The sequence below is a fragment of the Nicotiana tabacum genome, chromosome 16, assembly GCF_000715075.1.
Source record: "Nicotiana tabacum cultivar K326 chromosome 16, ASM71507v2, whole genome shotgun sequence".
Taxonomy (NCBI): domain Eukaryota; kingdom Viridiplantae; phylum Streptophyta; class Magnoliopsida; order Solanales; family Solanaceae; genus Nicotiana; species Nicotiana tabacum.
In genome coordinates, this window is record NC_134095.1 from 19,585,119 (window position 1) to 19,608,154 (window position 23,036).

At 38.4% G+C, this 23,036-nt stretch overlaps 2 protein-coding genes across 2 annotated transcripts; both read left to right on the forward strand.

Annotated features, from left to right (window-relative positions):
* The first annotated feature begins 15,753 nt into the window (after positions 1 to 15,753).
* LOC142170167 (uncharacterized) lies at positions 15,754 to 16,083 on the forward strand. Its single transcript, XM_075231998.1, has one exon. It carries the CDS (start codon positions 15,754 to 15,756, stop codon positions 16,081 to 16,083), a length of 330 nt encoding a protein of 109 aa, XP_075088099.1.
* Positions 16,084 to 18,425: 2,342 nt separating this feature from the next.
* Positions 18,426 to 21,993, forward strand: LOC107816490 (putative strigolactone esterase DAD2). The gene is made up of 2 exons (XM_016642211.2): positions 18,426 to 18,975; positions 20,000 to 21,993. The coding sequence occupies exons 1-2, from the start codon at positions 18,605 to 18,607 to the stop codon at positions 20,430 to 20,432; spliced, it is 804 nt and encodes a 267-aa protein (XP_016497697.1). The 5' UTR covers positions 18,426 to 18,604; the 3' UTR covers positions 20,433 to 21,993.
* The last annotated feature ends 1,043 nt before the right edge of the window (positions 21,994 to 23,036 follow it).

Consider the following 23,036-nt stretch of genomic DNA (forward strand, 5'->3'; position numbering starts at 1 on the left):
TCATCCCAAGCTGAGACTAATTGACGACATGTATCGAATCGGCTATACTAATTATAACATAGAACAAACAGTCGATCAAATAAACAACACAAAATAGGGCATCAACTGTCTTTGACAATTTTGCAATACACAGGGAAACCACAGGCATTATCGATTCGACAATATTAATCAAATTGAAATATGTATATCACTATACGTATTCAACCATAAACAGAATAACAATCGACTGAATAAAAGGTCTTATGGAGATGGAGAACAACTGACAGCAAAATCCCAGAAATAAGCAAACAAACTAATTAACCATGCCGATAAACTAAACTAAACTAAAACAAACAATAAAAAAGGAAAAGTGAACTTACTCTGAAAAGCTTAAACACAGACGACCCAGGTCCGAGCTGGATTTGCTCATTTGAGGTCGAACAGATCTTAATTGGGGTGTTCTCGACCGAGAACACTTCGATTAAGGTCTATTAGACCCCAACCTTCCGTTTAATCTAACCGGATTCCAAAAATTCTTGTGTTCTAGGGTTCGAACAGTCAGATTTGGGGTTTTGTGATTTGTGGGTAGATTTGGACCAAACCAAGCTTGGTTTGGTCACGAGTGAGGCTAGGGTAATGGCTGGTGTGAATCTGAAGTGGGTTGGTGTAGATCGGGGTTTTGCTCGAACCTTCAAACGAAGATTCGAGGCGATGAGGAATAATTCGAGGAAAGGGGGTAACAGATCCGTGTTCAGGGTGGTGAGGTGAATCAGGGGTGTTACTTTGGTGGTCACCGGTGTCGTTGCCGCCGGGTTCACGGTGAGAGTGCACAGGGGCGTCTAGGGTTTGGGAGGTCTGGGTTTGGGTTTGGGACAATGAAAGGGGGGTGTTCGGATGAGGGCGTGGGGTAAGGGTTTGGGCTTATATAGTTAGGGGGAAAATTAATCTAGGCCGTTAGATCATCAACAATCGATGGCCTAGATTAACCAGCTTAAATGGAAACGACGTCGTATGGGTTTAGGTGAGACCGGTGGGTCTCTGGGTGAGACGGGTCGGGTTTAAACGTGGGTATGGAGATGTGATCTTGGCCGTTGATCATTCTGAGATCAACGGCCCATATCAAGCATGATCAAGACGACGTCGTTTGGACGTCCCTTAGGCCAACTGATCTGGACCAGGCAAAGCAGTGCTTTTGGGCCTGATTTTGGGTCCAATTTAAATGGCCCAATTCCGATTTCATCTAATTTAACTCATTTCTTTTCCTTCTTTTAATTTTTAATTTAAATAAAATTCCTATCTAAATTGTAAAATCAAAAATAAAACCATACAAATATTAATTAATACTTAAACAACAATTATTACTCACATTAAATATTTAATTAAAATAAAATCACATCATTAAACAATAAAATGACAAAATTACCAAAAATAATATTTTTGTGATTTTCATTCATTTTAAAAAAAACAAATACGATTTAATTAATTCCTAATAGTAGAATAAAATCCTAATTTTAACACGCGACATATATTTTGTATTTTTTAATTGATAAATCTAAACAATCACAGATAAAAACTACAAATAACTATCAAAATTCCACGCAAATTCACAAAATCATACACAAATACAATTTATTATTTTTTTCGATTTCTTTTGGAGTAATTGTCGTGTAAACAAAAATCACGTGCTCACAATGGGGAAGACAGTTTATGTGCTCGCAGCAATGCCATCGTACCAGTCATTGAGGTGGAAGATGACCAGGGACCATGGGTTTACCAGGTTTCTGACACGATGTTGGTAAAGAAAGTTCCGGAGGGGAAATACATTCCAAATCCAAAGATAACCGCCGCATCAGTCATGGTAGCCTATGAGATGTTGAAGAATGGTTTTATACTCGGTAAAGGTTTGGGCTCGTCTTTGCAAGGCATCATACAGCCGGTGTCTCTTCCCGAAAATTTGGGAACATTTGGTTTGGGATTCAAGCCCACTGCCGCAGACATAAGAAAGGCCAGAAAGCTAAAACAGAAGGCCTGGGCCCTTCCAAAGCCAGTTCCACGTCTTTCCAAATCATTTGTCAAGTCCGGTACCAGAAGTCGCCCGGTAACAACAATTCCAGTTCTATGATTAATCTTGACGAGGAGTTAATTGAAAGATTTGAAATGTTGTTTGACGGTGTGAACATGGTGGAAAACGGTGAAGGTCCTAGCAACGCAAAAATTCATTTCGTTAGGCCAGAAACAAAGCTTAATAATTGGAAAGCCACTCCTCTCCCCATTCGAAGAGAGTCTTGGTAGTTTATTTTGATTTTCCTTCAGTTTGTTTGGGTTATTCCAGGGTTGTAATCCAGATTTTTATCTTGCAGTCTGTTTGAAGTGTACAAACCTTTTTATCTTTCATCATTCAATGAAATGCAGTTTCCCTTTCTTTATCATTCCTGATAGTTTTTCTTTTGTTTTTCTTTTCTTTTCTGTACAGTTCTTTTTACGCTGGCTCTAGTGATATGGCATGCATAAGGAACCCTCAGCCCAGTCTTAAAAATCAATCTAATTCCGAAATAATAGTTCAAGAAGTAGATTGTGATTACGAATCAGAATACGATGAGGACGAGGCCTTCGAAGAGATTAGTAAGGAGTTAATTCACTTTGAAGAAAAACCCAAACCCAACCTGAATGATACAGAAGCCGTCAATTTAGGAGACACAGATAATATCCAAGAGACTAAAATAAGTGTCCACCTCGAGCCAAAGATCCGGGAAGAGTTAATTAAAGCAATCATTGAATTCAAAGATGTTTTTGCATGGTCATATGACGATAAGCAGGGTTTGAGCACTGATTTAGTGGTCCACAAATTGCCCACTGATCCAATGGTTCCTCCCATCAAAAAAAAGTTGAGGAAATTCAAAACTGATATGAGTGTGAAAATTAAAGAAGAAATCACCAAATAGTTGGATGCAAAGGTCATTCGGGTTACTCGATATCCTGTTTGGTTGGCTAATGTCGTTCTTGTGCCAAAGAAAGACAGCAAGATCAGAGTATGCGTCGATTACCGCAATCTCAACAAAGCAAGTCCGAAGGATAACTTCCCATTACCCAATATCCATATTTTGATCGATAATTGTGCCAAGCATGAGATATGATCTTTTGTAGATTGTTATGCCGGGTATCATCAGATTCTAATGGATGAAGAAGATGCAGAAAAGACGGCATTCATCACACCATGGGGAACTTATTGCTACAGGGTAATGCCATTTGGTTTGAAGAACGCCGGGGCAACTTACATGAGAGCAATGACTACGATTTTTCATGATATGATACATAAGGAGATTGAGGTATACGTGGATGATGTGATCATAAAATCAAAACATCAAGCCGACCACGTTGGGGATTTGAGGAAATTCTTCCTGAGACTTCGCAGATACAACCTCAAGCTTAACCCTGCCAAGTGCGCATTTGGTATTCCATCTGGAAAGCTGTTGGGATTTATAGTCAGCCGGCGAGGCATCGAGTTGGACCCATCAAGATCAAAGCCATCCAAGAATTGCCACCTCCGAGAAACAAGACTGAAGTAATGAGTCTGTTAGGGAGGTTGAACTACATCAGTAGGTTTATTGTTCAGCTCACGACAACTTGTGAGCCTATTTTCAAATTGTTAAAGAAGAATGTTGCAGTCAAGTGGACTGATGAATGTCAAGAAGCATTTGATAAGATAAAAGGATACTTGTCAAACCCACCCATGTTGGTTCCGCCAGAACCAGGAAGACCTTTGATTCTTTACTTGATAGTCTTGGAAAATTCATTTGGTTGTGTATTAGGGCAGCATGACATCACTGACAGAAAGGAACATTCCATCTACTATCTTAGCATGAAGTTCACGGCTTATGAGGTTAAGTACACTCATCTGGAAAGGACATGTTGCGCCCTAACTTGGGTAGCTCAGAAATTGAAACATTATTTGTCATCCTACACTACTTACCTCATTTCGCGTTTGGATCCGTTGAAGTATATCTTTCAAAAGCCTATGCCGACAGGAGACTTGCAAAGTGGCAGATATTGCTCACAGAGTTTGACATCATCTATGTGACTCGAATTGCGATGAAAGCCCAAGCATTGGCCGATCATTTAGCCGAAAACCCGGTCGACGAAGATTACGAGCCATTAAGAACTTATTTTCCCGATGAAGAAGTTATGCATATCGATGAACTGGAGCAAATTGAAAAACCAGGCTGGAAACTCTTCTTTTATGGGGCTGCTAACATGAAAGGAGTGGGGATAGGAGCCGTACTTATTTCTAAAACAGGGCATCACTATCCTGTTACAGCTCAACTTCGTTTCTATTGTACCAACAATATGTCTGAGTACGAAGCATGCATTTTGGGTTTAAGGCTAGCTGCAGACATGGATATCCAGGAAATCTTGGTCTTGGGAGACTCGGATTCTCTGGTACATGAAATTCAAGGAGAATGGGAAACGCGAGATTTGAAGCTCATACCGTACCGACAAAGTTTACATGATCTACGTCAGCGGTTTCGATCAGTACAGTTCAGGCATATTCCAAGGGTCCATAATGAGGTCGTCGATGCATTGGCTACCCTGGAATCAATCTTGCACCATCAAGACAAAGCTTATGTGGATCCACGGCATATTCAAGTCCGAGATCAGCACGCTTACTGCAACATGATTGAAGAAGAAATTGATGGTGAACCATGGTTCCACGATATCAAGGAATACATCAGAATGGGGATATATCCAGTGCAAGCCACAGGGGATCAAAAGAGAACAATTAGACGGTTGGCAAATGGATTCTTCTTAAGTGGAGGAGTTTTGTATAAGAGAACACCAGACCTTGGATTATTAAGATGCATAGATGCTAGACAAACTACGATTGTCATGTTCGAAGTACATTCAGGAGTCTACGGACCACATATGAGCGGATATGTGTTGGCAAAGAAAATTCTCCGAGCAGGCTATTATTGGCTTACCATGGAGCGAGACTGTATCAATTTCGTGCGCAAATGTCATCAGTGCCAGATACACGGAGATTTGATTCATTCTCCACCATCGGAATTGCACACAATGTCAGCACCATGGCCCTTTGTTGCTTGGGGCATGGATGTCATTGGACCAATTGAGCCAGCAACATCCAACGGGCACAGGTTCATTCTGGTAGCCATTGATTATTTCACCAAGTGGGTGGAGGCCAAAACTTTCAAATCGGTGACCAAGAAAGCAGTGGTCGATTTTATTCACTCAAATATCATCTGCGATTCGGAATCCCAAAGGTGATCATCACAGATAATGGTGCTAATCTTAACAGTAACTTAATGGAAGAGGTATGTCAACAGTTTAAGATTACACATCGCAATTCTACCCCATATCGGCCCAAGGCGAATGGAGCAGTCGAGGCAGCCAACAAAAACATAAAGAAGATACTTCGGAAAATGGTAGAAGGTTCAAGGCAATGGCACGAAAAATTACCATTTGCGTTGTTGTGATATCGCACTACTGTTCGTACTTCGGTAGGTGCAACTCCTTATTTGTTGGTATATGGCACTGAAGCAGTAATACCTGCAGAAGTTGAAATCCCTTCCCTTCGGATTGTCGTTGAGGCTAAGATTGATGATGATGAGTGGGTCAAAACCCGTTTGGAGCAGTTGAATTTGATTGATGAAAAAAGATTGGCAGCAGTATGTCATGGCCAGTTATATCAAAGAAGAATAGCAAGAGCATACAACAAAAGGGTGCGTCCTCGAAAGTTTGAAGTGAGTCAGCAAGCACTGAAACGTATTCTTCCACATCAGGTTGAAGCAAAAGGCAAGTTCGCCCCGAATTGGCAAGGGCCATTTATTGTGACCAGAGTATTATCCAATGGCGCTCTATGCCTAACAGATATCGAAGGAAAATTCATAGACATGGCCATCAATTCCGACGCGGTCAAGAGATATTATGTATGATTTCTTTGTTATAATTGTTGATTGTTTGTACTTGGCATTGTTTCAAAGATTGGAATGACGAAGGCAATTTGTTCTGCTATCTAAACACTTTACCCTTTGTTCCCCCTTTTGAGCCGCATTTGTTTCTTTCATACCCCTATTTTGGAATCAATAACAAAAAGAAAAGGAAAAGGAAGAAAAAGAGAACAGAGAAAGTATAACAACAAGGAAATTCAGGTGTGAACTACGTTTGACCTGATTCCTATTAAGGATACGTAGGCAGCCTCACGGCTCGAACATAGTAAAATAAAATTTCAAAAGATCCCCAAGCAAGAAACTGGGGCAGAAGTTGTACTTGTAATAAGAAATGTAATTCCAAGAGTTGTAATTTTAAACTCATGTCAAATTGTTTCGAGCCTGTGATACCCTTTATTTCTAACCCATTCAAAATCCCACATTACGGTCCAAAGAAAGACCTTCCGATCAGTCTTCGAGAGATGCCAAATCAAGCAATGTAAAGAGAATTCATATCAGGGGCAAAACTCCGGTTTAAGCAAGAAAAATCAAAAAATTAGAGAGTCTTATTGGTGAAAACCCTCATGGGCACCATGAGACGACGAAAGCTGAAAAAACAAATGAGAGAGGTTTGTCAATGAAAACCCGTAAGGGCACTGCAAATCGAACAAAGTCCGTAATTTGGCGGAAAGTAAAATTGGATTGTGGAAATCTTGGAGAACAAAGTAAAACAATTGGAAAGGAGATTGGTTAAATAGACTGGGCTGATTAATCCAAAATGCATACCATGATCATTGGTGTCAGTGACTCCGCTCAGATAAGTTCCTTTTTTCCTATCTCCAACAGTCATCCAAATCTGGATTTTCTTCTTTATTCTTAATTTTCAAAATCGTCGCATTTCATTGCTGCTAATATTTACTCCTCTAAAGCTCTTATGAGGTTAGCCTTGTTCCAACAAATAAGAAGGAATGTCGAGGTATACTACCAAGATTCAAAATTGCACAAGGCAAAATACGGCTAGGATATGCTGGAAGCAATATGATGAAAAATGAGACATAGGGTGTAAGCAAAAGTTAAATCGGTGAAATGGTTCAGTAATATCATGAGAGATGTATGGTTACAAATAGAAGGGTCAGAAGTGAAAACAACAGTTGGGGATCCTGCAGTTAAGGATCAATCATGAGGTCAAAACAATCCTTTCGACCGATTCAAGGCAGTCTGATGAAGCAAAGCAGGGCAAAGAGAAAACCCTCCCCAGCAAAAATGCCACAACTAACTACCACGTTTTAAACTGACAAGATTTTCTTTGATTTGAAAACAGGGGCAAAGACGACATTTGTTTCAGGAAGCACCCTATGAGGAAAGCAAGTACCATGCAGGTTTGATCGTATAAATTCTCAGGACCCTCCTGGAAAATGGGACTTAGCTTTAATTCAAAACATTCATGAATACAAGATCTGGCATAAGCTCTACTTCGTGAAAATATAAGTTGGTTTGAATTTTTTTTAAAGACAAGAATCAATTAGAAACTTCAGGACCCTCCTGGAAAATGGGACCTATATTAAACCCTAAAACAATCATAAGTAGTAAATGTTGGACAAATGCGCACCAAAGGGAATATAAGTTAACTTCAAAGTTCGCGTAAGAGTTATCAGGACCCTCCTGGATAATGAGACATAGTTTAAAACTGGTTTAGATAACAAGATTTAGCAGAAGTCATGACTTTAAAAGATATAGCTTAGATTTAAAATTGTCATTTAGTTAAGAGTTGTCAGGACCCCCCTGGATAATGGGACATAACTTTCAAATTCTTAATAATACTTGGTAATATGATTTAGTTTTACAATCACATCTGTCCCCAACTACCAAACTGGGGCAGAAATTTTTCTTTGCTTTTGTCTATTTTGTTGAAATCAGGCGTCCACCTAGAGAACAAGGAACAACAATTGAAGTATCAGCAATCAGGCGTCCACCTGGAGAACAAGGAAGAATAGCCGAAGTATCAGCAATCAGGCATCCACCTGGAGAACAAGGAACAACCGTTAAAGATTCAGTAATCAGGCGTCCACCTGAAGAACAAGGAACAACAATTCAAGTTTCAGCAATCAGGCGCCCACCTGGAGAATAAGGGAGCACAGTTCAAGTTTCCGCTTTCAAGATCTTACTGATGTTTGGTAACATGATTTAGTTTACACTCATATATATACCCAGCTACCAAACTGGGGCAGAAATTTTCTTTGCTTTTGTCTATTTTGTTGAAATCAGGAGCCCACCTGGAGAACAAGGGAATACAATTCAAGTTTCAGCAATCAGGAGCCCACCTGGAGAACAAGGGAATACATTTCGAGTATCAGCAATCAAGAGCCCACCTGGAGAACAAGGGAATACAATTCAAGTTTCAGAGGTCAGGAGCCCCGCCTGAAGAACGGAATGGCGATTTATTTTTCGAAGTTGTTGTTGAATTCTCGCCCGCCTGAAGAAAGGCATGGCGATTTATTTTTCGAAGTTGTTATTGAGGTCAGGAGTCCCACCTGAAGAACGGAATGGCGATTTATTTTTCGAAGTTGTTGAAGTCTCGCCCGCCTAAAGAAAGGCATGGTGCTTTATTTTCGAAGTTGTTGTTGAGGTCAGGAGCCCCGCCTGAAGAACGGAATGTCGTTTTATTTTTTGAAGTTGTTGTTGAAGTCTCGCCCGCCTGAAGAAAGGAATGGCGATTTATTTTTCGAAGTTGTTGTTGAGGTCAGGAGCCCCGCCTGAAGAACGGAATGGTGATTTATTTTTCGAAGTTGTTGTTGAGGACATGAGCCCTGCCTGAAGAACGGAATGACGATTTATTTTTCGAAGTTGTTGTTGAGGTCAGGAGCCCCGCCTGAATAACGGAATGACAATGTATTTTTCGAAGTTGTTATTAAAATCTCGCCCGCCTGAAGAAAGGCATGGCGATTTATTTTTCGAAGTTCTTATTGAGGTCAGGAGCCCCGCCTGAAGAACGTAATGACAATTTATTTTTCGAAGTTGTTGTTGAAGTCTCGTCCGCCTGAAGAAAGGCATGGAGATTTATATTTCGAAGTTGTTATTGAGGTCAGAAGCCCCGCCTGAAGAACGGAATGATGATTTATTTTTCGAAGTTGTTGTTGAAGTCTCGCCCGCCTGAAGAAAGGCATGGTGCTTTATTTTCGAAGATGTTGTTGAGGTTAGGAGCCCCACCTGAAGAACGGAATGGCAATTTATTTTCAAGTTTTAAAGTTGGGAGCCCGCCCATATAACAGAGGAATACATTGAAGTTTGAAGTCAGTAAAGCGGAGTGTTACAACAAAAACCCCCAGCAGAAATCAGAAGGAAGACCACAAGTCAAGTCAGAAGTAAAAGCAACATGAAAGGAAACAATAGTCAAAGGAAGACATTTAAAGGGTCAGCAGTCAGGAGCCCGCCTGAAGAACGGAATGGTGTTATCTTTAAGAAGTTATATTGAAGTCAGGAGCCCGCCTGGAATATGGAGGTGTTATATTTTAAGAAGTAATTGTTGTTGAAGTCAGTAAAGCAGCGGGAGACAACAAAATCCCCAGCAGGGGAAGGCAGTTCAAGATTTGAAGGAAAATAACGCGAAGCTCACAAAAAGGAAATAAACAGTTCGAGATCGGCGATTAAGGGAGAATACAAGTCAATTCAAAAGTAAAGGCAACATTAGAGGAAACACAAGGCAACAAGGCAACACCAGTCACATGACCAAGTTTGAGAATAAAATTTTGTAATGCATAGCTCATAGCTTAGTATAACTTCTTTATCTTTAAGCAATGGTGTAATAAGGATGTCGAAAAGCAGTAGCAACAGCATGCAGCCGCGGTAACAGCAAAAAGCAGTCCCATGGTAGTCCCAGCTACAAAAATTTCCTGAACTACATTATCCTGATTCCCTTCTAGCCAGGGATATGTAGAAAATCTTTGAAGCAAAGGTTCGGTTAAATCTTTTTCAAAAAATGCTTCACACGGAGTACTCCAACGGGAAAAAATCGCTCATATCCGCTCACTTTATCTTTGCACAAAAACACTTTGTGTTTTCGGACAAAGAGGGGCAGCTGTGAGCACATGATTTTTGCTTCACGGAAATTACTCCAAAAGAAATCGAGAAATAAAGCAAGTTGCCTTCGGGTACAATTTTGAGAATTTGCGTGACATTTTTGGTAATTATTTTGTCCGTAAATGTTTACCTTGTTGTAGTTAATTGAAAAATACAAAAATACATGTTGCGTGCATATTTAGGATTTAATTATGCATTTAGGAATTAATTAAACCATCATTTGGCTCTAAAAGAAAAATCACAAAAATATGTATTTTATTCTATTTGTTGTCATTGTGTGATTTTATTTTAAGGTTTTAATTTGTATGTTAATTGTTGTAAGTGTTAATTAATATTTGTGTAGTTTTATTTTTGATTTTACAATTTAATTAGGAATTGTGTTTAAATTAGAAATTAAAGAAGGAAAAAAAAGAGTTCAAAAAATGAAGGAATTCAGATGTGGGCTTAAAATTGAGACCAAAAACCAGGCCCAAATCAACTCATTTGACCCAGTCCGGTTAGCTGGTCTCTCAGACGAAGGAAACGACGCCGTATTGGCACATTCCATCTGGACCATTGATCAAACAGATCTAACGGTCCAGTTCAGTTCTTTCATTAAACCAAACGACGCCGTATGGTTGTATTTGATCGGGACCGTTCATTGCTTTTGATCTAACGGCTCCCAGGTTTTCCCTCATGACCCGACCCACTCTCGTCTGAGACCGACTCAATCCTCACTCAATCAAAATGGCACCATTCCCTTAAGTGAAGAGATCCTGGCCATCAATCTCACCTGATCCAACGGCCAGGATCCATCCCTCCCCTTCGCATATAAGACCCCATCTCTCACCTCACGCCCCCATAGCCAAACGCCCCCCTAACCTCACTTCGTCTCTATCGTTTCAGAGACAGAACCTAGGTCAAACCCTAGCCGCCATAGCTCCCCTTCGCCTGAAACCCGGCGGCAACTATGCCGCCGGCTACCTCCTTAACACCATAGATCCACCTTAACACCCTGGTTACGAATCCACTACTCCCTTGGCTCGAATCAATCCCCATCTTCTCGAATCTTCATTTGAAGATTTGGGCCAAAACCCCATCTATGCCAAACCACCCCAAATTCATACTAGTTACTCCCCTGACCTCACTCATAACCAAACCAAGCTTGGTTTGGTTCGAATCTAACCAGAAACCTTCAAGCCCCAAATCGACTCTATGAACCCTAGAAATCCAGAACCTTGGGGTCTGTTCAATTAAACGAAGGGTTGGGGTCTAATAGACCTTAATCAAGGTGTTCTCGGTTGAAAACACTTCGATTAAAGTTCGTTCGACCTCAAAGAGGTCGAGTCCGGTTCGAGACTGGGTCATTTTTGTTCTTAAGATTCAGAGGTATTTTTCCTTTCCTTCCTTCTGTTCATGTGTTCTATTTGTATCTCTTTGCATGTTTTAGTAGTTTGTGTGATTTTTCTACTTTTCTTTTAATTAATTCTATTCTTCTTCAGTAGACCTTTATTTTGGTCCAATTCTATCATTGCTTCTGTTTGCTGTAATTGTTATGTGTTATAATTTGTGTAATCGATTGAATAAGTGACGTCGATTAGTTCGGTAGGCCTGAATATTAATTTAACATGATAGTAGTGTAATGTTGGTTTTGATTTCATGGTTCATGCAAGTCTGTTTCCCTTCCTACTTTGTTTCTGTCCTAAATGTTCTGTTGAAACGAGCCTGTGGGTATATTCAGTAAGTTACATTGTTTTTGCTTGATCATTTGAAATGTTCTGAATTGCTTGGTCAATCAAACTGCTTCATCACAGCTGCTATTTTGGTTGTCACCTAAACCTGTTGTGTCATGCCCTGTCAATCGATAGCCTTAGCCTTTATTTTGTTGCTGTTTGATTCAAGTTTAAGCAATTGATGAATCGAATCCTACTGTCTAGGGTCTGAAATGAATCTGACAACTGATTTGAATTCAGTATTGGTGATAATGTCAACTAGATAGTAGTGAGTCATAAGGCTGCATTCAGAACTTAGGAGCATTGGCTATAGCTGCAATTTCAGGAATTTTAGGAGGGTAATTTGGGAATTGAAAACAGGGAAGATGGGTGGTTTGAGTGTTCTGTCCACTAAGTATTAAAATACCATTAAACTAATGAATTGATAAGTATTAATGGGGAACAAAAGGAAATGGGGGGGCTGAAAATAAGGAAAAGTTTTCCTTAGTGGATTTTAAGTGGAAAATTTCAGATTTAGTGGGGAAAAGGGGGTCGGGCAGTAGGTTGGGAAGGAAGGAAGACTTGTATAAGAGGAGAGGATGAGGTCTGTAAAGGTAGGGAACATTCTGAGAGGGGGAATTGGAAGAGCTGGGAAAATTTAAAAATAGTTACTGTCTTTTTCATTGCCTGGTTTAGGATCTGAAATAGCTAGAACTTTTTCCCTTTTACTTCTGTTATATACTTGGGGAAGTATAAAACTGCTGGTTATTTGTTGCTGCACTGCTATTGCAACTTCTGAATGCTACTGATGTTGTTGGTTACTGCTGATACCTCATTTTTCTGCTTCCTTCTTTTATTTCCAGGTACATTTTTATTCTACCCGCTGTAAACCCTTCTGTGAAATGGAAATCTGAAGCATGTTGGCCATTTAACCTCATTAGAAGAGTTTAATTCTGTCTTTATTTCAAGTTTTAGTTTGAACATGTTTGCGTTTGAATGCTGGTCAGTGATAATGCTTCTAGAGGTTGAGTTTGGTTTAAAATAGATATGGGATTCGATTTTGGTCGAATATTCTGTAATCTAAAACCAGTATTGTGTAAATGGACCTGGTCATGATGTTTAAACCTGTTTAAAAAGTTAGGACAACATGTTTGCTTAGTTAGTTCAGTAATGGAGTTCTGCATATAATTTTGAGTAGTCATTTGCTTAATTAGATATTGAATGATCAAATATCACTATATATGGTAGCTTCTGCGCAGGAGCAACGTGATTAGTTGCGTTGTTGTGAAATTAAAATGGCTAAATTCCATTCCCTTTTGTTAATCATTGAAAATTGTGTGTAATCCTGCTTTCATAATCAAACCATTATTAGGTTTGATTCGTTTGGCTTTTAAGTTTGAATGGTAATCTGAAGTATGTTGAATTACGATCCTCCATTTCTGCTGCAATGGATTTGTCGTAATTTCGAAATATGTTTGTTTAAGTTATTTCGATTGCTATTCTCTTTTAAGGGCTTTAGATATAAACTAGTAATCATTTTAAGCCAACAATAATCGGCGGATTTGTATTGTTCTCTTGGTACGTAAGAATTGAATAAATATAATTTGCCTACTCTGTATTTATTTAATCATTTGCTAGTATTCATAATTTTTCTACAATATCATGTAGCTCCTATCTTTAGTTGGAAAAATAAGCTGTTTGAAAAAAATATGAATTTCGTTAAATTGAATTCCCATTGCCTCACTAATTGATAGGCTGCTTGGTTAGCATTTACTTTGGTTAGGTCGTTTGTTAATCTTAGGAAGATACAAAATTGGATTGGGATTAAAACAAATATGATCTATTGGTTCGAGCCATTTCGCATAGGCATTGGTAAAACAATTAAGTCATAAAGCTAGCAAATTTTTCCCATTTAGCAAAATAATCACTTATGAACATCCTTAGTTCGTTTTGGCTGAGTAAAACAACTTGAGGTGTGCCATGTTGAATAAAATCCCAAAACCCATGGCCCTCATTTAATTAGTTTTAACTCTTTAGAAATTGAGATTTGCCATTTTGTTAAATAATCTATGGCCCTCAAATAATTAATAATAACTCTTTTATAATTGGGATGCGCCGTGCCAAATAAAAATGATAAATGCATGGCCCTCATATAATTATTTCTTTCAAAAAACTTAAAATTTAAGGCGTGCCACTTAGCTAATTTTCAGGGCCCTCGCAAAGTTAATAACGCGTTAGTTGCTTTAGGCACATTTAATATACTGTAGTGGTTATGGACACGTTCACGTGACATTATTACAATTCTAAAGACAATTCAGAGTATGCGTTCGCGCAACTTCGAACAAATCTTCTCAATAAAAAAATGGGTTTTCGGAGGTTATTAAATTAAATTATCTCATATAGTCTGAGGCGCGTCACTTACCATTTAATCATACAAAAAATGACAAATGTTCGTAGTTTGTTTTAAGCACGTGCAACTTCGGCCCAATTTGTTTTTTTTATAATAAAAAATGTTATTAATTTAATTATGTACACGTACGCGTGACATGATTCCTTACATACAAAAAAAAAATAAAACTAATATACGTACGCATGATTCGTTTCAAGACAATTCTATAATTACAAATAATCAAGCTAAAACGGTAATAAAAGTTAAAAATACGCAATAATTTTAAAATGTGTAACAAGTCAGATAATTAGGCCAAGTATAAATTGTTAAGCGACCGTGCTAGAACCACGAAATTCAGGAGTGCCTAACACCTTCTCCCGGATTAACAAAATTCCTTACTCGGATTTCTGGTTCGCGGACTGTTAAACAGAGTCATATTTTCCTCGATTCGGGATTAAAACCGGTGACTTAGGACACCATAAATCTCCCAAGTGGCGACTCTGAAATAAATAAATCCCGTTTCGATTGTCCTTTAATTGGAAAAAACTCCCTTCCGCGCCCCCTTGATGCGGCACGGGCAAAAAAGGAGTTGTGACAACTCTGAACGCGTGGTGGGCAAGAACGAAGCATGAATTTTATAGCCTGTTTGGCCAAGCTTCTTTTTTGCCAAAAGTGCTTTTTTGGCTAAAAACACTTTTGGCCATAAATTAAGGTGTTTGACTAAGCTTTTGGAAGGAAAAAAAGTGTTTTTGAGGAGAAGCAGAAGCAGTTTTGGAGAAGCAAAAAAAAGTAGCTTCTCTTCAAAAGCACTTTTTTGAGAAGCATTTTTGAGAAAAATACACTTAGAAGCAGTTTTTAAAAGCTTGGCCAAACACTAATTGCTGCTCAGAAGTGTTTTTCAAACTAATTAGCCAAATATAAACTGCTTCTCACCAAAAGTACTTTTGAGAAAAGCACTTCTCAAAATAAGCTGATTTTTGCATCTTGGCCAAACGGGCTATTAGTTGATAGGGACCTTCAGGACCTACTGGTGGAGGTTAGGAGGGTGAGTGACAGGATGATAAGCATTAATCTAGTCGTTAGATTTTTTACTTTAAATGTGATAAGTGCGTACGCACCCCAAGTGGGCTTGGATGAGGAGGTTAAAAGACTCTTCTGGGAGGACTTGTATGAGGTTATAGGTGGCATATCACATACTGAGAAGATTTTCATGGGAGGGTATTTCAATGGCCATATTGGGGCAACATTTGGGGGTTAGGATGAGGTGCATCGAGGCTTGGTTTTAGAGTTAGGAATGGAGAAGGGACTTCGCTATTGGATTTCGATAAGGCTTTTGATTTAGTGATAGCTAATTCAAGTTTTCCGAAGAAGGAGGAGCGTTTGGTTACTTTTCAGAGTTCGACAGCTAAGACCCATATTGACTATCTACTCTTCAAAATATCTGATAAAGGTCTGTATGCGGACTGTAAAGTCATCCCGAGTGAGAACCACACGATCCAACATAAGCTTCTGGTAATCAATTTGGAGATTTTGAGGAAGCGAAGAAAGAGGGTTGCGCATGGTCTACCTAAGATCAACCAGGGAGCTTTGACAAAACACAAAACCCTGGAGTTAGGGGACATGGAAGAGCTGTGGAGACACGAGTGGTATTGGGATCGTGGTTGCAAATTGCATTATGAAGGATGCTAGGGAGGTATTGGAGGTCTCGAAGGGCATCTCTGGTGGCCGTAAAAGGGATCGGTGGTGGAGCACTGTGGTCCAAGGTAAAGTGAAAGCCAAGAAAGCGGCGTATTTAAAGTTTTTGGAGAGCAGGGGCAAGGAGGAGAAGAGGATGAACAAGGAATGGCATAAGGTGGCTAAGAAGGAAGAGAAGTTAGCAGTAACTGCGGTTAAGACAACCGCATTTGAATGTATGTATGAAGAACTTGGAGGTAAGGGCTGGGATAAGAAGCTGCACGGGCTAGCCAAGGTGCGTGAGATGAAGGCTCATGATCTGGACCTGTGAAGCGTATCAAGGGTGAGGTCGGTAGAGTGTTGTTGTATGAGGTACTTATTCGTCGGAGATGATAAACTTACTTCCATAAACTCTTGAATGAAGAGGGGGATATGAACATTGTGTTGGGTGACTTAGAACAATCTGAGAGTCGCCGGATCTTTGGGTATTGTAGGCATAGAAAAGTTGAGGAGGTAGAGGGGGCTATGCATAAGATGAGTAGGGGAAGAGTGATCGGGCCAGACAAAATTTCGGTGGAATTTTGGAAGAGCGTAGGGGGGGCTTGGAATGGCTAACTAGGCTATTCAATGTCATTTTTAGGATGAAAAAGATGCCCGGGGAATGAATATGGAGTACGATGATCCCATTGTATAAGAATAAGGGTGATATTCAAAATTACAATAACTATCGGGGTATCAAGTTACTGAGCCATACTATGAAAGTATGAGAGAGGGTAGTGGAGCGGAGTGTGAGGATGATTATGCCTATTCAGAGAACCAATTCGGATTTATGTTGGGGCATTCTACTAAAGAAGTTATTCATTTTGTTAGGAGCTTGATAGAGCAGTATAGGGAAAGGAGGCGGGATATACATATGATGTTCATCGACTTAGAGAAGGCTTACGATAAAGTGCCTAGGGAGGTGTTATGGAGATGTTTGGAGATGAGAGGCGTTCATGTTGCATACATTAGGGTTATTCAAGACTCGTACGAGGGATAAGACTCGGGTGAGGATAGAGGTAGGGGACTCGGAACACTTCCCGGTTGTGATAGGGTTGCATCATGGGTCAGCCCTTAGCCCATTTTTGTTTGCCCTAGCAATCGACGCATTGACACGACACATTCAGGGGGAGATACCATGGTGCATATCATTTGTAGATGAAATTGTACTGATTGACGAGACGCGATGTGGTGTTAACGAGAGGTTAGAGGTTTGGAGGCAGGTCCCGGAGTCTAAACGTTTCAAGTAGAGCATGATCAAAACAGAATACTTGGAGTGCAAGTTCAGTAGCGCGACTTATGAAGTAGACGAAGATGTGCGGCTTGATTCATAAATCATTCCTAGGAGAGAAAGTTTCAAGTATCTTGGGTCTATTATATAAAGGAATGAGGAGATAGACGAGGTTGTCATATACCGTATTAGGGCGGGATGGATAAAATAGAAGCTTGCTTCCGGTGTTCTTTGTGACAAGAATGTGCCACCAAAATTTAAAGGAAAGTTTAATAGAGCGGTGATCAGACCGACTATGATGTATGGGGGGAGGGGTTATTGGCCAGTCAAGAACTCCCATGTACATAAGATAAAAGTGAGTGAAATAAGGATATTGAGATGGATGTGCGTGCATACTAGGTTAGATAGAATTAGAAATGAAGTTACAAGGGACAAGGTGGGTGTGTCCCCTTTGGAGGATAAGATGCGGGAGGCGAGACTTAGATGGTTCGGGCATGTTAAGAGGATATACACTGATGCCCCAGAGAGGAGGTGTGAGAGGCTAGCGTTGGAGGGACCAACAAAGAGGTAGAGGCCGACCGAAGAAGTATTAGAGAGAGAGCTGATTAGGTGAGATATGGTGTTGCTCGAGCTGACTGCGTACCTGACCATGTATAAGAAGGTGTGGAGGTTGAGAATAAATATAGAGGGTTAGGTAGCCGAGTGTTGTCCATGTTTGTCACAATAGCTTTGATACATCACTTAGTGTCCTTCATGTTTTATCCCTAGATTGTTGTTATTACTTTTTGATGCCTTATTTCAGTTTTCTGATTGCATTATTTAGTCTTAGTTTTGTAATTTTACTTCGGTTATTGATTGATTACTTGTTATTGCCCCTTCCCTTTCCCTTCCTGAGTCGAGGGTCTACTGGAAATAGCTTCTCTGTGTTTTTAAAGGTAGGGTTAAATTCTGCATGCATTCTACCCTCCCAAGACCTTATTTATGGGACTACACTGGATTTGTTGTTGTTTGTTGTTGTTATTTTTCCTCATTATCTTACTTTTGTTGTTTGCTTCTGGTGCTGATCTTGTTTTTCTCAAGATACGAATTAGAGGAACTAATTGGAAAAAGTCTGTCTTAATGATCTTTTTAATTTAAACAACTTTACATGTTTCTTACAAGCTGATTTCGTTAACTATAGCTATAACCTTGTGTTTTAATTTTTAAATATAATGGAGACCAAATGTATTTAATTTTGACATATATAAGATCTTAAACTGCTTAAATGTATATATTTATAGGACTAATTTGCTATCCAAATATTGTGCTATTTTTTGTCAAATTCCTTTATCCATAAAAATACATCCAAAGTAGCTGTCTCTTCGTACCGTTATAAATACCACACCCCTCCACAAGACTTTTCCATCACACAACTTCTACCCAACAAAAATTGGCCAACCATTAAACAAACGAGAAAAAAGGAAAAAAAAAGGAGTACAAAAGTTCAACCCAAGGGTACAGTCTTTGGATTTTCCAAGCCCTTACAAAAACCCAAAACATATTCTTCATATTTTCCTCCAATAAAAAAGAAGGCAAACTCAAAATGGGTCAGACACTTTTGGATGCTCTGAACGTACGAGTCGTAGGTTCAGGTGAGAGATTTTTGGTGTTAGCTCATGGCTTTGGAACAGACCAATCAGCTTGGAATCGAATTCTTCCTTTTTTTCTCCGAGATTACCGTGTTGTCCTTTACGACCTTGTCTGTGCCGGCAGTGTGAATCCTGATTTCTTCGATTTCCGACGTTATACTACACTTGACCCTTATGTCGATGACCTCCTTCATATTCTTGATACTCTTGGTATTGATCGTTGTGCTTATGTTGGCCACTCTGTCTCCGCTATGATCGGAATTCTCGCCTCCATTCGCCGCCCTGAACTCTTCTCCAAACTCATCCTCATCGGTGCTTCTCCCAGGTAAACTTCATTAACTTTTTACCAATTTACTACTTTAGCTTTCAACTTGGAATAGTTACAAAGTAAATTTGTATAATTTGTAGAAATAAGGGGGAAGAAGAAAGTTATGGATAGAAATGGGCAATATGGGTGAAATTAAAATTTGGTCCTCATGGCATTTAAAATAACTCTTTTGTACGACTGTTTCAGTTTAATTTATGTAAACTTATTTCCTTTTTAGTTTGTGCCCATAAAAATTAATTCTTTTCATATTTGGAAATAATTTACCTTTATGAATTATTTACAACTATACAAAATATATATATAACTTAATTTACACCACAAATTCAAAAAAAAATTCCTTATACTTTATGCCCAATCAAATGAGTTCACATCAATTAAAACAGAGGGAGTATAACTTTTACGTAGGGGTGTTCATGGTTTGGTTTGGATCGGGTTTTCTCTAAAAAGAAACCAAATCAAGTAAGTCGGTTTTTCAAATATTAGAACCAAACCAAACCAATTAAGTCTGTTTTCTCGATTCGATTTATATCGGTTTTTTGGTTTATTTGTCGGTTTTTTCTTAAATATAAGACATACACTACCAAACACATATTCCGGGGCAAGTCAAAATATAAGACATACATATTCATGGTTTGTTATCGTTGTATGTGTAATGCATCTCATTAACGGCAAGTCATTTTTGAAGCACTGAGTTAGATGGGCTTATATATATTAGTAGAAATAGGAGCTAAGTTATGCGAGTTTGGCCACTCAGAAATGGAATATTTAACGTAGTCTTTTAGTTTATTGTTTTCTTTTACTTTTTTCTCAGTTCCCAATAAAGTTAGGAGCACTTTTGTCAAACTAACTTATCTTATCCTCCTAACCTAAGGTTGTTTGACAAAATTCATGGATTTTGCTTTGGAATGTTTTGATCACTCAATTGACTTTTCATGTTAAAGAATCCTTATCTGAACTACAAAAGAGATCTCTTTTTCTTTTTATCTCCACCAAATGTTTAATAAAATATTACTCTTATTAGGTTCTTGAATGATGAAGACTACCACGGTGGATTTGAACAAGGAGAAATAGAGAAAGTATTTTCAGCAATGGAGGCAAATTATGAGGCATGGGTTAATGGTTTTGCTCCGTTAGCTGTCGGAGCAGATGTTCCGGCGGCGGTACGAGAATTCAGCAGGACATTGTTTAATATGAGACCAGACATAACATTGTTTGTGTCAAGGACAGTGTTTAATAGTGACATGAGGGGAGTTTTAGGCCTTGTAAAAGTTCCATGCCATATATTTCAGACAGCAAGGGACCACTCTGTACCTGCATCAGTAGCTACGTACCTAAAGAACCACCTAGGTGGTCGGAATACAGTGCATTGGTTGAATATTGAAGGTCATTTGCCCCACCTTAGTGCCCCTACTTTATTGGCTCAAGAGCTTAGAAGAGCTCTTTCGCATAGATGAATCCATTTCTACGTTGTTCGGACTTTTTAGAAATGGTATTGTTCTCGTATTAAATCCTTCAAAAATATACTATTTTGAAGAATTTGACATGCACCCGATAGTATTTTTGAAAAATTCGAGCAATATAAATCCTTCTCCACCTCCAGCTCACCCCAACCCCCACATACAACCAAACCAAAAGAAAAAAAGAACCATGGTTTGTTTAGTTTTTGAATCTTCATACTCTGTGGATTTGAGGAAAATTTTGGATTTTTACCAAATAGGATGTTGAGAGCATTCAAGAATAATAGTCCTTACAAAAATGTGAAACACACAAACTATGCACAAGTTTTGTGTGTTTTCTTTTTGTGCATGGGGAGTTACTTAAAATGTGCTTAATGATTTTTGTTGCCAAGACTTTATTTTTTTACTTTTATTTCAATTTGCCCCAAAAAAGAAGAGGTTTTGCTTTTCTTGTTCCAATTTATAGCCTGTTTGGCCAAGCTTTTCAAGGGGAAAAAACATTTTTTTTCCCAAAAGCACTTTTTTTCCTAATTTGAGGTGTTTGACCAAGCTTATTTGGAAAAAAAAGTGCTTTTGGGAAGAAGCAGAAGCAGTTTCAGAGAAGCAGAAAAAAGTAGCTTCTTTCCAAAAGCAGAAGCAGTTTTGGCTTTTCTTCTTACCTAAAATACCCTTAACAAAATATAGTATATACCAAAATAACCCTTAAACCTAATACTTAGGATATTAATTTATAAATATTTCTTCTTATTTTTAGAAAAACTTTCTAATATATAGTGACTTTAGAGATGAATGCTTTTATATTTGTTGAAGGAATTTTAATATATTTAACTTATATTAAAAGAATTAAGTATTTTTAAATTTTATTTTCATATTTTACTTAAATAAAATGAATTTTTTTAAATTATTGCATGTAATAACAAAATTTTGATATTATTTATTTACTTATAATATTAATTATTAAGTAAATCTATTTATGTCCTTATTCGTAATTTGACACTTAAAAGCACTTTTTAAAAAGCTTGGCCAAACACAAATTATTTCTCAAAAGTGCTTTTCAGACTGATTAGCGAAACACAAACTGCTTCTCTCCAAAAGTACTTTTTTCAAAAACACTTTTAAAAAAAACACTTCTCAAAATAAGTTGATTTCTCCAGCTTGGCCAAACAGGCTATTAGTGTGAGAAATAAGGTGAAGGAAATGGTGACACTAGGCGAAATGGTAGGCAAGGATCCATTATTATTATGAGATATGATTACCCAAAAAGGGGGGGATAAGAATCTGCACATGAATTTCACGTGATGAGAGTCCCTTCCCACTAGACCATTTCCTCTTTCATCTTTATATATTTTGGCATTTGGGGTTGGTTTTTCAACCCCACTTTTGTTTTTCTTTCAAAAGTCATGTGGTCCAAGGCAGAAGTATCTGTCCCTTTTAGAATTTTGAGATAGGCCAAAATTATGGCTCTTAGAGTACGGTAGTATATTGTTCTATTATAAAGGACCTGGCTGATCAAGATTTGAACGGATAAAATTGTACACCATTGTCATTGTTTGCCAAATCAATTTCGTGTGAATTGTAATATCTGATTTTTTCTTTTTTTCTTTTTTTAGGAATAAAGCAAGTTACGTAGTGGTAGTACTTTTTTTGTAACTCAAGAAACATAGGTGTGTGAAGTGTATATACAAGATTGGTTTTGAGGGAATCTGAGCAGTACCCACTACTCGTTTTGTCGTTCGCAATGTATCCAAAAGTTTGTTAATCCAATTCAATCATTTTGAAGAGTCTTTCTACTGGATATTGTGACCCCAAAATGGCTTTCCTATTTATTTTTCTTTTTTCACCTCGTAGCCTTTTGCAAGTTGCAACTATTGATTCTTCAAATTAATAATCTACATATAATATTGTAGTACAGAGTCTTTTTTCCAGAAGAGAATTGATGCTCAAAAATAAAACATAACGGTTTTTTGAAAATATTAAGAACCATTCTTCTTATATTCTTCTGTTTCATTTGGTTTTGTTTTGTGATTAGTGGTGTTTTTTACAAAAGTTGTTAGCAAGCGTGTTATTAAGCCAATTGGATTTGGAGATTAGAAATTGAATAAGAAGCACTTAAAAAACACTAATTTCTGGAAGTTGGCATCTACTTTGTGCCTCGCCCTAACTCACCATCTTATGATATGTTTTAACTATTTTTCTCAACAAATCTAGCAAATAGGAAAGAAATCTAGCTTAAAATCTATGGGCCTCAATTCTCTTTGCATATCGGGCTAATGATTCAGCCCATTTATTGCATTTTATGAGTTGGCGAATAAAGCGAAGGAGGCTCAAAAGTAAGGGAAATTGACGTAAAAATTGCACGGGGCGCCCCCATTTAACTTATACCCATTTTTTAAAAGGTTTTAACTTGTACCCACTTTTTAAACAATTTCAGTCCGTTTTCCTCCTCCTTCTCCCAGTGATCTACATATCTCTTCGGAACATAACATTGATGTAACAATATCTCTCCTTCTGTGGCTTCACTCAATTCCTCAGAAGCCATCTTACTATACATACTAGTAGCGTTATTGTACTAATATTTACTGAACTATCAACATATGAAGA

What these genes read in the sequence shown, in the direction of transcription:
- LOC107816490 (XM_016642211.2), top strand. Translation starts at nt 18,605, where the DNA reads ATGGGTCAGACACTTTTGGATGCTCTGAACGTACGAGTCGTAGGTTCA. An exon ending in CTCATCGGTGCTTCTCCCAG is followed by an intron (nt 18,976 to 19,999) that starts GTAAACTTCATT and finishes TACTCTTATTAG; the next exon opens with GTTCTTGAATGATGAAGACT.
- LOC142170167 (XM_075231998.1), top strand. Translation starts at nt 15,754, where the DNA reads ATGAAGGATGCTAGGGAGGTATTGGAGGTCTCGAAGGGCATCTCTGGT.